Genomic DNA, 14,593 nt, shown 5'->3' with positions numbered 1-14,593 from the left:
TCCATCTTTTGTTATATGCTATGCATGCACTGAAAACTTTCAACAGTCTTTCACCCTCAAATAGATAGTCAAATGAAATGGTAAAATTAAACCTTGAAACATTATCTTTGATGCTTTATCAACTATCATCAAGATGACTGAGCACGCTAGCTATCACTAACACACTTTGTTTACAATATCTTTCAACATACCTCTACTGGAATGGCATCTGCAGAGGTTTTAGTGGGATATTAATTTGATTTGAAAATTAATGTCAGCAAACCATCACAACCGGTTGCCATACATGCTGCTAGCCGCGCGAAATATATTGAGGAAACACACCACAAGCTCATTGAGAACCTACAAAAAGCACAACAAGCATAGAAAATTTATTACAATGCAAAACATAAATCTCAACAATTTAAAATAGATGATTACATCATACTCAATGCAAAAAACCTCTGATTACTACACCCTGTTTGTAAACTCAATCATAAATATGTTTGACTCTTCAAGATTCTGAATACCATTGAAAAACCAGTGTATAAACTGGAACTGCCGCCTTCATATAGAAACATTCATTCTGTATTTCATGTTTCTTTATTGAAGCCATACAACCGCAGAAATGGAGCTTTACCAGAATCAAGACCGGAACTTGTCAATGATGAAGAAGAATACCAAGTTGAGAAATTCTTGAAAAACAACAATGAAAAAACAAACCTCTGGAATATCTTAGAGATGGACAAATTAGGGATTTAGTGGTGATACATGAGAATTGAAAGAAAACATATTAAACACTCAGACATTTAAAATCTTTTTTGAATAAGAAAATGAATGACAAATACAAAGCCAACATACTCTCAAATGTCAAAAGTGCGAATATCAAGTCGAAAGATGCCAGAAGCACAAATCTCAAGTTAAAAAATGCTAGAAATGCAAATCTCATTCAAACTTCAATTAAATGCATTTTTTTTAGAAGGATTTTATCAGAGAAAAAAGGAAAAGGAAAAAATTCAATTGAGGTATAATAACTACACTAAAACAAAAAAAAAAAAAAAGGAAATGGATTCTAAGAAAAGTCTAAAGATTTTCAGTTCACTCATTTCCATCTCATTCCTCATCTCTCATTTTCTCTTCTTTCTTCCATCATCCCTCTCATCCCCCCCCTCTACCACCCTCGCTCAATACTCCTTTCAGTATTCATAAATTACCAGCATTCATTTTGAGTGCAGAGGTATAAGCAAATATCTATCTCACAGAACATTTACCTCCTCACTTCTTCTCTCTCTCATCAATTTATTCATTCTTCAGCACATTTAGTGGACAAAGATGTTTCTCTTCATCTTCTCCTTCCACTCCTCCACCATTCAGAGCATCTGCTTCCACTGCTCCACAGATGCCAGTGGCACTGCGGTCACAGACGCCTCTACAACCTCCTCCATTGGCTCTTCAGCCAGCTCCTCTCCTATCAACTTCTCTCCAATCAACCCCTCCTCAATCAACCCCTTCATCACAGAGCTCATGAAGCTCAACATCCCCAAAACCCTCACATTTTTCTTCACACCCTTCTCTTCCTCTAACACCTCTGCTCTGAATGAATCAAACACAATCACTGTCTTCAAAATCTGCATCTCTGCAGACTCAGCTGCCGCTCAGTGCTGGAATCACAGAGCATTTACTTCAGCCCTGCTTTGAGCAGACAACATCATCAAATGAGGTGTGTCTAATCATTTTATCAAATGATAAAGGTAACTTTTGTGAATAATCATATTCTCCCCAGCTGCCACCCCCACAAAAATAAACACTCAGCCGTGCATAATGCACCTCAAACGAGGCGTATCACATATCTAACATCATTATCAATATATCAACATTGCTAAGAACACTACTATTTATTCAAAAAACAAATTTAAAGAAAGGGAAAAAAGAAATAGAAATCAAAGAAAAACACTCACAGGTTTGCAGAATTTTTCTGCAAAGATACAAACCTCACAACACTTTCAAGCATTGAGATTCAATGCATATAGAAAATCAACATCCTCAAATCTCATGGCACAACATTCACATAAAATCCGACTGTTGTACATCACATGATTAGAGTTAAAGCTAGAGCAACATAACAAGTGAACAGTGAATGATGCTATACTGAAATAAGTTAGTGAAGCATGTGACCACGCTAATAACGCCACTGACAGAGAACACCAACAATAATACGCGATAAGCACCCAGAGAACAACTTACTTAAAATCGAGATATTCAATGGAGCTCATTTCAATGAAAAGAGGGGGGGAAAAATCCGATGAAGAAGTTTTTTTTTTAAAAAAAAAACAAAAATTTCTCTTGAAATGAAAAAATCACACCAGAAGAGCAAAGAGTTTTAATAATGATCAAGTTAAAAAAAAAGAGAAATTTTCAAAGGAAAAAAAATTCTTTTTGTTTCTCTGCATGCAACCCTTAGCAACCAAAGAATCCATCAATTCTACCTCATTAAGAAATTGATAAGAATGCATATACAAGCTATTGAGAGGATATGATCAATACACTGCTATCAATAAACAGCACTTACAATACAGAAATGCAGACATCTACTAGCAAGCAATCTATACAATTGCTGAAAGCAGCTCTTATAAAAAAGAGGAGCAATTGTAATGCACTCATTTATTATTTCCTTATTATTATATTATCTTTGTTTATATCTTCGTCTATTCTTACCTCTTTTCATTATACTCTCGCTATCACTATTTTTATATGTATATATATATATGAATGCATGTATTTCGCACATCTTCTTTCTCTTTCTTTTCCTCTTCAGTGATTAGCTACAACTTCAACTACACTATTACTATAATTATTATTACTATATCGTCTACTACACTATATACTATCTTCTATTATTCACTCTTCACACTGTCATCACCCCTCACAGAAATCTACAATAAAAATCTCTTAACTATTATATAATGTTTAGAGAAATGAGAATCAGAATTTATAAACATTGAGAAATTCAAAATCATCACTGATTATAAAATCTAAAATATTTCACAATCATTTAGAAGCTCACTGAAAGATATATATGTTGATTGTTACTTTTTAACTGTTTTTCATTCACAATTCATTACTGTTCAGAAGTAGAGAACATTCTTATAAATGGTTTATTTTATTAAAAATAAAATATAATATTTAATGATCTGAATGTCAGATAAAGACATTGAAAACATCAATTAATCAATTCTACAATTATAAAAAGTCTTACATGGATGAATGAATTCTGCATACATATTAATCAATTTGAAATCAAAAATCTTTCACTTGAAGAATAATGAAAATAGATGATGAAAGTAGATGATATTTGACAACAAATTGTTGAAGCTGTATAATACAAAGCATTATAATTTCTCTTAGATGTATATTCAAGAATAAACATTTTAACATACTCAATCAACAACAACAACTGTTTACAGTTTCAAAATAGATAATGAGTTTCTGACTCAGAATTTTTATCAACACAGATCATGCAAGAAATTTATGATTTATTAATGATTGAATATTTAAAGTATGAAATTACGTACAACATCATTATCTGAAAAGTTTATTGATTAAATATATTGAAAGATGTACATCAATTTGTATGCAATTATGACTGCTGCAAGTCAGTGACAGTATGATATGAACATTGAAAAGAAATACTAAATCTGTTATCTATCTTTGAATGAATGTGATATAATATAATCATCAACTTCACTGTTTCTTTGTCTGAGAGTGGAGACTTCATGAATATTCTAATCATTGTCAACTGTCTCAGTAAGCCGGTAATACTGCAATTTTAAGACAAGATGAATGCTGAGATTGTTATGAATACTTTTATCAGAAGCTTATTCTATCATAAATATAATCTGTTTTCATTCATTATATTAAATACAAGCAATCAATTCATTAACACACTTTGAACATATGGATATTAATTATTGAAAATTAAACAAATATTGTTACCAGCATATCATTGAAAAATCAATGAAGTTATTGAGAGAATGATATAATCAATTTAAAATATTCTATAAAAGTTCTGCAACTATATATAAGACAACTGAAGCAGTCTGCTGCTATATATTGAGATTGTTATAAATGATCAAGATTATGTCACAATCAGTATAAGCTCATTTTTTTTTTACATAATTACAATTTAGAGATTATAAATTTTTCTAAAATTCTTCAGAAGATTGCATATATCTGCAGCTTTATACAGACAGCAGAGAACATATAAACAAGTTCGAAAAAGTTTATAAATAAGCAGAAACTTTAATTATCAGTGTTCAATAAAATTTTGAAAATCAAATAAATATCAGAAAAAGTTTTACAACTTAATATTGTGTAAAAAACAAGATTTGATTAAATTATGAGAATATAAAAACAGATTGTTTTTTACTTATACCTTAGACTATTGTCATGTCAAATACAAAGTGATGAAAGTGTTGAACATTCATGACTATAAATTTAACATTTCACTCAGCATTTATAATGTTTTTTATATGAACCTTCTATGATATGCTGCTGAAGATCTGTTGGTCTTATAAAAGATCTCTGATTTCCAATCATCTATCATTATAAAAGAAGATAACAAATTTAAATGAGAGATTGAAACAATTCTCAATAATACAATAAATCACTGCTGCTGTAAATATCTCATTAAATGAATAGAATACAATTGTCTGATTTGAGAACCCACATTCACCATGAAAAACACTGCCATTCTTGATATCTACAAATCCTCACTCACTCCAGTAAAAAAGGATAATGTGACAAATTAATATATGTTAATAATTAACTTGCACAATTAATGTTCTTTCACTTTACACTTCATCAATGCATAATATTTAACATTCTTCCACTCCACACTTCATCACAGTGCATTTTAACAATTCATTTATATAATCTCTACTTTGTGCTTTTGTAGTTTTAATCATTCTTCTGTGGAATTTCTAACATTCTGCCACTCTGTGCCCTGCTATAGCACAATCTTCAATATTTTTTTATTTTATTTCTTTTTTTATAAAAACCTCTTTCTATGACCTTTTTTTCTGATCTTCTTTCTCTTCCTTTCTTTCCTTAATCAATTCATTAAATGAAATGCAGACTGGAACAATGTTGAAAGTTATGCAGAGAAATTATTGAAACTACATATATGTGAAATAGAGATTACATGAAATAATTGTTAGATGTTACACAAGTATAAAGCAGAGTTATAAAGCATTGATTGTGCAAGTTAACTGCTATCAGATATTAACTCATTACACAATCAATCTAATATCTTGATTTAAAATGTAGAACTGAGGAAGATATAGTTGAATTGTTGAAAAATGAACTTTAATATACACTGATTATTCAGACAATGACTCATTCAAAGTTGAAATTTTATTATCACATCATCATTCAATTTGTTATAGATGTATCATGTTTGATTTAATGATGAGTTTATCATCTGATTATTGATATCTAATTTAGTATTCGTTTTTGATTTTCATATGATATAGAGTATTAGATTTTATATATATTTGTTGAAAATTGAGAGTTTTTTTTTTGAAGATATTTCATAAAATGTGAATGTAAAAGAGACAGTAAATATAAATGTGCTCATTTCAATAAACTATTGTTACAATTCAATCATCTGTAATATTTGCTGTTGAACAATCTTTTATAGATTTAAATTATTATCTGCTGTGTTTGAATGCAATGAATGATTGTAAATTTATTAATAACTTATTTCAGTATTTAAAAACATGTAATTCTAAAAATATATTTATAGACATTCAAATCTCTCACAAATATTATTTACAGTGTTATAATACTAAGTTTTATCAGGCTTCTTTGTAAACATTATTTGCAGTGATACAGCATTGTAGACATTTGAATCTCTTCATAAACAAGGTTGATTGTTATGAATGTTTAAATATGATGATTTATATATTTAATGATGAGTATTCAGATCTTCTAATGTAATGATGTGTTTAGATGTAAGAATTAATCGTGCGCTATTTAAATTTTTAATGGAGAAAAATCAATTTATTAAGAAAAAAAAGTGAAAAAGAAAATTAAAAAAAAAAAAATTATATAAAAAAGTTTTTATAAAAAAAGAAATGAAATAAAAGAATGTTAGAGATCACATTATAATGAAACACAAAGTAAAAAAATGTTAAGAATTATACAGAGAAATGATTAGAACTACACATATACAAAATGAAGATTACATGAAAGAATTGTTAGAAGCTACACAAATGTGGAGCAAATTCATAAAGCATTGATTGCACAAGCTAACTTCTAACAAATGCTAACCCGTCATAAGAACTACACTATATTATATGATTAAATATACAAAATCATGATGAAATAATTTTAACTAGTTAAATTTATCAGATAATATTTTATTTAAATAATTTATCTCATAATTCACTTTACTTTTATTCTTTTACTATTTGAAGAAGTCCGCCGTCAGCAGGCCCCCTTTCAGAGGGTGGGTGAGCAAATGAACCTTTAAATCCCAGGGTTTTTAATTGCTTTGAAAGAATGGAGAGCTCAGGCACAACATTGTATAACAGAAACTTCATAAAACATGCAGCTGAGAAAGATGGAGCAAGAGTGTGAAGTCATATTAATATCATCACTAGATATCATCGCTGAATATCATCAATCCATATCATCGCCAGCTATCATCGATATATCACCATCAATATATATCATCACTACATATCACTGCTGTATATCATCGGGCTGCGAAGTCCGACTCTGCCACCTCCTCGTGGTGCAGCCTGGTAACATCATCTAGTGATGATGGCCAAGAGCAGAGTGGTTGTTATGAGTGTCTGATTTTCAGTGAACTCAGCATTCATTGGCCTCCAGGCTTTGATCTTTGCGCTCTGCGAGCAATCGCCCTGCTGCTGCTCCCTGCGAGCAATCGCCCTGCCTCCGCCCTGCCTCCGCCCTGCCTCTGCTCTCTGTGAGCAATCGCTCTGCCGCTGCTCCCTGCGAGCAATCACCCTGCCGCTGCTCCCTGTGAGCAATCGCTCTGCCGCTGCTCCCTGCGAGCAATCACCCTGCCGCTGCTCCCTGTGAGCAATCGCCCTGCTGCTGCTCCCTGCGAGCAATCACCCTGCCTCCGCCCTGCCTCCGCCCTGCCTCTGCTCTCTGTGAGCAATCGTCCTGCTGCTGCTCCTTGCGAGCAATCGCCCTGCCGTAGCACTTGTGTGCTTTGTTTATCTCTATCATGAATGGCCATATGTCGGGCCAGAAGTGGACGTACAGTCTATATAGACTGAGTCTTCTCAAGAGTTGCTATCTGGATCCTGTGTCTATCATTACTGTGTATATAAAGATTTCTCCAGCGTAGCACGTCCCCATGCCCTTCGGGAGGCTTTTGAAGTGCAGGCATTGCCTGTGTCTTCTCTGGGACGCTAAATCAATACATACATACATACATGCTGTATATCATCGCTACCCATCATCATCAATATATACCATTGGTAGATATCATTCATTCAAGCAGATGTGCAGATAAATAAACAGATAGACAGCCAGGTAATCATCAAGTCAGTCAGTATTGTCACATAGATGAGCAGCTAGACGATGATGTTTATTCTTATAGAGATTGATTGGATATTGAATAGCTATATTGATTGGAAGGTAGAGAGGTAGATAGATAGCTAGCAATCTAGTTAGCATTTTTGATTCTATCAGAAATCGATCATATATCACGTAGATAGATAGGCAGATAATTCAGAGGCAAGAATAGAGGCTGCTAATGATTTCGCTTCGCTCCGTGTAATTAATAAACGATTATTTTTCATAAATATCACACTGGAGCTAAGGGAGAATAATGGTAAAGTTAAAAAAATAATAGATCTATATGATACTACCCGTTGAAGACTTGGAAGAAGAATATTTTAGAAACTATCCAGCATCACCACATTTTCCGACATTAGAAGCTGGATCAAAATGAAAACAAATTCCACAACCAACAATAAGACAATCCCTTGTAACATGGCAGGTATATCGAGCACAATCAACTTTGCCAGTGGATGGTCTATTCCCCCTTGTAGTATGATACTTTATAGAGCTGCTTTTAAACGTTTTCCTCTGACCTATCTGTTCCGGGCTCATCTGAGAACCATCTGTATTTCCCCATGCCTGCTTAAGATGGAGTATTTTCTCCCACAACAGATCATTATAATAAGTGTTGATAAAGTTCGTAAGCTGATAATAAGTGGGGTGAGAAGAACTTGTAACTTTTTCATCTTTTATAAACGCACGCAAATCCCTATCATTATCAATATCATGGAATACTGATATATCAGAATTGAAAGGTGTGCTCAGCTGCTCAGCTGTAGTTATAAATTCATTCTGTTTAATTAAATTAAAAATTAGTTCATTATTCTATTCTGATTCAGTTATTTGTTTATTCACTTCTATATTTTTTTGTTTAATATTTTAAGCATGCATATCTTTCAGTATCTATGATATACAATTACCATATATATGTAAATTTAAAAGTGGGAAAAAAGGATGGAGAAAAACTATATGATTTCACAACTCACCGACACTCCAGCTGCAAAGGCATAATAAGCAGCATATAAACAAAAATTGAAAAGGTACAAATGTGAAGAAATAGACATAAAATGCATGATTATTTTGATGTATGCACTTTAATTTCGAATTTTTTGTGTGAATCTATTTTTTCGTAAACTTTAAGGAAGTTTGTAACTTCAATTATCTTACAATAAATGCCAAATATGAACAGATTTTTCGCCGTTTAATTGAAAAACATCATGCATTTGAGATTGACTTAGTTATCATGTGTTAATCAAAGGCTTTTAATATTGTGTTGATAAATTCGGATAAATTTAAACTGTGATTAAAGTTTCCTCCTGGCCGAAGAAAGTTATAACTCGACAGAAAAGGGATTTTACCATATTATTCTTTGAGATATAATTCCCTTTTTTAGTAAGGTACAGTAATAAATCCAATAATTATTATTAAAGGGATTGTGAAATGGTAAGTCATTTAAACATTTTGATACGTACGGCCTTTCATTCTGAGTTTAATTGTTATCCCCTCGTCTGGCCACTAAAATACAATTAGCGTAATACTATTAATGTAACAACTAAGCTGTCAGCTCTCAAGTACCAACCAATAATTTCTCGTACTAAATTCTATGTAATTTAATTTGTTGTCTTGAAATCTTCTCATATCTACTACAATGCAATCACTATTTATTTTAAAATAGAAATATTATTTATACAGATAATTTTCAATTTTTCAATGCTTCTTTTAATTGATTGCCTGATTTTTTTTATTAATTAGTACAAAAACAAATGTAAAAAATGCCCTCAGCGATTAGAAACTGTGAGGGGTGATGACAGTGTGAAGAGTGAATAGTGGAAGATAGTAGATAGCGTAGTGGAAGATAACAACAATACTAATTGTAGTAATAATAATAGTAGTAGTTGTAGCTAATCGCTAAGAAGGAAAAGAAAGAGAAAAGAAGATGTGCAAAATACATACATTCATATATATATACATATAGAAATAGCGGTAGCGAGAAATACATATAGAAATAGCGGTAGCGAAAACATAATGGAAAGAGGTAAGAATAAGCAAACATAATATAATAAGGAAACAATAAGCGAGTGTATTACAACAGATGTAAAGTGAAAGCAATCTGTCAGTGAATTTCTTGCAGACATTTCATCTTTAGAAAGTATTAGATTCAAATTTATAAAATCTTCTTATTATTTTTCAGTTACCAATTTGTTCAATGATATTGATTCACAGAATCTATACACTTTATTCTCTTTCTATATATCAAAATGTGATATTCAGAATATTATTTGTTCCATCAATATGTACAAAGAGATGCAGATATAAAATAATTCAATCATTAATTCATAAAATTGACATTCAACTACTTCTATAAAAATCAAAGTATTTCTTTAACAGATTATTTATATGAAAGTATATAAATCTTCAGCAATTGAAGATTATTGAAATAGAAATGATGTTCAAAAACTGATTTATTCATTATGATTTCATGAAATAATAATAATTTGAATAGTTTAAAAGATATATTCATATATTCAATTCTCACAGATCAGAATTCTCCTCTTTTTTTATATAAAAATTAAAGTCTTTATACTTCAACTTTCATACAATATATTAGAAACACTACAATTCAGATTCAAATTATAATGCACTCGTTTATTATTTCCTTATTATTATATTATCTTTGTTTATATCTTCGTTTATTCTTGCCTCTTCCTATTATGCTCTCGCTACCGCTATTTCTATATGTATATATATACAGATGTATGTATTTCGCACATCTTCTTTCTCTTTCTTTTTCTTCTTAGCGATTAGCTACAACTACACTACTATTATTACTACTATAATTACTATTGCTATTATCTTCCACTACGCTATATACTATCTTCTACTATTCACTTTTCACACTATCATCACCTCTCACACAAATCTTTTCATTGATAAAATGATGATTCAGTTCTTTAAACAGTCAAAATACACAGTTAAAATACCTCAGAAATCAATCAAACAAAGATATAAAATCTTTAAATTAAAAGAACAAAACTATTTTTAAATTTTTTCCATGTTTCATAATAATCTTCATATAAATACAATGGTCTATACTTCAGAATTTATCAAGACTGAATCTTTTATAATGAAATTGATTGAACAGCTGTCAGTATTTTTGCAGAGCATTGAGCAGCAGAGCATTAAGTAGCAGAGTATTGAGCAGCAAAGCAGCAGAGCAGCAGAGTACTGAGCAGCATCTGAAGTTGAATAACAGCAAAGAGATAGCTGACTATTCAATTTATATGAACAGTTACTTCACCTCTGTTGATCTATTTTGTTATCTTTGAAAGCATGGAATTGAGGTATGTGAAATCATTTATTCTGCTAATCTGCCTTCTCTTCTACAAAAGCTGAAAAACTTTGAATTATTTATTTATATTCTCTACAATATTCCCCTCAAAATGAAGTTCTCTGTCTTGAACGAAAAGATAATAACATAGTATTACTACTGTCTACAATTCATGTGTCAGACAGCTTTATTGAATGTATCAGAAAACACTCAGAATTGATCTTTATTAATGAATCTCAAATTTAAAAAATATTTGAAGATAATTGACAATAAGCAGGGGATATTTCTATCATTATTAATGATTATAATCATAATATAAATGGAATTGATCTAGCAAATCAATATAGAGTTTTTTATAAAACTCATATACTTATTAATTGCATCTGATTATCAATTTTATATTGAATTATTCATCATGCTATTGTCAATATTTATATTCTTCATCAACTGACTACTACTGACATTACTAACATTACTGCTATTATTATATTTCATGTTAAATTCTATCAGCAGCTCTATCTTCAACTTCTTAAATTCTCAAATTCTCTATTTATTATTTGATTAAATCTGAATTTAAATCACCAGTAAATTTCGCTGTCATCTTCTCAAACTTATATTTGATATCAGTATAAAAGAAAGAGAGAAGAAGGGAATAAAAAAAAAAACTTCAAAATCAAGATATAATTATACAATATATAGCAATGTTACTTTCTACTTGAAGAGAGAATGTTGAAAGAAGTTCCATTCTAATAATATTAATTAAAACTAGATCAAGTAGATTACATAAATTACACTAAAACACATCAATACAGTTGATGCCTCATATTATTCAGTAGTTTCTGTGTATTTAATACATTAATGTACACACTAAAAAATACACTAATTGTGTCCTAGCGGCCAGACGAGGGGATAAGTGAGAAACAGAACGAGCCTCACGGCTCTGTAAGGGATCTTTACGTAAGCCCTCCAGGCTTCGCAAGTCTTAAGGATTAGCTTAGGATGGAATAGTTAAGGATTAAGGGCAAAATTGAACAATCTTATGGCTAGCTTTTTGATACTAGTTACCGCTATCTTCTTCCTAAAAACAAAAGAAAAAGAAAAATAAGGGAATCCTTCTTCTTAAAGAGACAGAAAAGGGAAAAAAAAAAACAAACAAAACAATAAGCAAGACCTCAGAAGGAAGGAGAACAGGGCCTCATAAGGAAAGAGGTTGTAAGGATATACAGCTCGAAGGATTCGCCAAGAAGAAAGGACCCACTACACGGAAGGAAGGAACTGCTGTTCTCTAAGTGGCCTCATCATATGATAATGTAATCTATAAGCGAGTCGGTCACATAAGCGAGTTATCTACAATGTACGAAGTTACTGCCCAATCAAATTTGCATGTATAGATATTTATATCTGTATTTATTTGGATGTTTGTTTCAAAAATACCTCTACATACAAATTTGATGGGGCAGTACAAGGTAATTAACTCACTTGTATGATGGACTCGCTTAACTTAATTATTCACTGACTCACTTATGAAAACCGACTTGTTTATTAGACATTATGTCAAATCAAGAATTCGGTAGATTTTATTAGCAAAGATCCTGTATGTGATGAGTTAGCTGTAAGCAGCGGGGCTGGTTATTATTATATATTATTTTTATGTTAGGCCACTGGGGCAAAAGAGCTCTCTCACACCAGCGCCATGCTGGTAGTAGAGAGGACGAACCAATTCAAACCCCCCGTTATTACTATACCCTAGTGCGCCGTCCGACGCGCCCCCGTCCGATCTTCTCCCGCCCTGATTGGCCGCCCGTGCGTGCTCCCGCTCCCGCCGCCGCGTGCCCGCAGTGGCCCGGTCGCGGTCGAGCTCCCTCTTCCCTTCCCTTCTGCGGCAGCCAGCCACCCCATTACTTCAAACTTTGCATGTAGGCCGTAGTGGATATGGAATACAACATATCCAAATCAAAAGCGATAATTCCGCCGGGAAGGGGTTACATTGTGGTGTCAAAGTCAATGAGTTGAGGTGCGATGTTTGATGGGGTAAGCCACCAACCCAACCAGACCCAACTAAATATATATATTTTCACCCAGGCAACGGAGCGGTGCAAAGCGGTGCAAGATCAACAAAGTAAATAAAAATAGCAAAACATATAAGAAAACTGAAAGGCTTCATTCTGGAGTGATTTTAAACACAGAAAAACAAACATTCACACCAGATCAGATCCTGTCAAGTTTCACACAAAGACACTGAATGAAGGAAATATATATATATTCAATGCACAAGACAGACCAAGCATCGACATGGAACATCAATTATTTATCCACTGTGAATCATACCTCATTATCATATGCCGCCGGTGCAAGCACGCTGTGTGGCCAACAGAGATTGAACGGCATCTGAAAGGCAAGGCCCATCAGCTAAAGCATGCGGTGGTTCAGCAGATAAAGGAGAATATAAACTGATGATCTGAGCCACAATGTAGATCTTGACACATTGTAGTGGAAGCAAAGATCACATTGAAGAAAGTGAGATCAATCATATGATCTGCTACATGAATTAAAACCTCTATCTTTCCCACAAAGTCCATCCCATGTTCACTGACTTGCCCATCAGCTAAAGCATGCGGTGGTTCAGCAGATAAAGGAGAACATTGAACAGTGGGACAATGTGGCTCGAGATACTACACAGTTAACACTGCCCACATACTACACAGTTAACACTGCCCACAATACTGAATGAACCAATCCCGGAACTACCCATTCAAGATGGCTACAGGTGCCAGCGGGATCCCCAGTGCCAGTATGTGGCAGGGAACATGAACACCATGCGCAAGCACTGGCAGAACAAGCACAGCTGGTCGCCATATCCCAGCCGTGGCCGTACAGCGCCACAAAAGCGTACGGCAGCACAGGATGAGGTGGACAGATCATGCCAGAAGGTGCAGTTCCAGCAGATATTTGCATCGCGCAAGGGCTCCCACTACATACAGATCCAGACTAAGGAGACTACTGAGCATACCGGCACGCAAGACCAGAACAGAGCCAGCCAGGCCATTGATGAGCTGGAGCGGTTTTACCAGGAACAGCAACGGCAGACCAGCAATGTCATCCAGGCCGGGGAGCACGATGAAGCCAACCCATGGCTGCGGCGGACCAGATGGCCGGTGTACTTGACCAACATCGCACCCAATGATCTGGTCAACTGCGTCCAGCGGCCCGAGGATGACACCACGTGCCCAGATGAACTGGCCGCGAGGGCCATCTGGGAGGCCATGGGGCAGGTTGCCCGTACCAGCCAGCGAGTCATCACACGGCTGGGCCACTTCGTCCGCATCGAGGCCATCCGCACAGAGCGACACCAGACCCGGCACACCCCGTTGCAGGCGTACATGGACGAGGAGAGCATCGCCGAGCACGTGAGGCCATGGCAGCAGATGTTGATGTTTTTCGCCCGAACGCAGGTCGAGCATGAATGGACGAGCCCACAGTACCGGTTCACACCACGGCAGCGCAAGACATGGAGGGTATTATGGCAGGTAGCCACCACAGAGGGAGCCGACCAGCGACACCCCATCAGCCCAGACCCCATGGATGAGCAGATGACTGAGGAAGAAGAAGAGGAGGAGGAGAAGGGACAGAGAGATACCCAGCCAGAAGAAGAAGATCAGTCTACTGATTAACCAAGATGCAGATGGCATG

At 34.1% G+C, this 14,593-nt stretch overlaps 3 protein-coding genes across 3 annotated transcripts; 2 read left to right on the top strand and 1 right to left on the bottom strand.

Annotated features, from left to right (window-relative positions):
- Nucleotides 1-1,308: 1,308 nt before the first annotated feature.
- On the top strand, nucleotides 1,309-1,674 carry HCAG_04875 (predicted protein; the record flags this gene model as incomplete). Its single annotated transcript, XM_001539358.1, has 1 exon — nucleotides 1,309-1,674. One exon carries the CDS (start codon nucleotides 1,309-1,311, stop codon nucleotides 1,672-1,674), a length of 366 nt encoding a protein of 121 aa, XP_001539408.1.
- A 5,114-nt stretch (nucleotides 1,675-6,788) lies between these two features.
- Nucleotides 6,789-7,469, bottom strand: HCAG_04874 (predicted protein; the record flags this gene model as incomplete). The annotated part of the gene is made up of 3 exons (XM_001539357.1): nucleotides 6,789-6,993; nucleotides 7,064-7,273; nucleotides 7,438-7,469. The coding sequence occupies 3 exons, from the start codon at nucleotides 7,467-7,469 to the stop codon at nucleotides 6,789-6,791; spliced, it is 447 nt and encodes a 148-aa protein (XP_001539407.1).
- A 6,241-nt stretch (nucleotides 7,470-13,710) lies between these two features.
- HCAG_04873 (predicted protein) lies at nucleotides 13,711-14,574 on the top strand (the record flags this gene model as incomplete). Its single annotated transcript, XM_001539356.1, has 1 exon — nucleotides 13,711-14,574. One exon carries the CDS (start codon nucleotides 13,711-13,713, stop codon nucleotides 14,572-14,574), a length of 864 nt encoding a protein of 287 aa, XP_001539406.1.
- Between the last annotated feature and the right edge of the window lie 19 nt (nucleotides 14,575-14,593).

This window comes from Histoplasma capsulatum, genomic scaffold (assembly GCF_000149585.1).
Source record: "Histoplasma capsulatum NAm1 scaffold_5 genomic scaffold, whole genome shotgun sequence".
Classification (NCBI taxonomy): Eukaryota; Fungi; Ascomycota; class Eurotiomycetes; order Onygenales; family Ajellomycetaceae; genus Histoplasma; species Histoplasma mississippiense.
The sequence above is the reverse complement of the archived record's forward strand: the minus strand, read 5'-3'. Positions and strand labels throughout refer to the sequence as shown.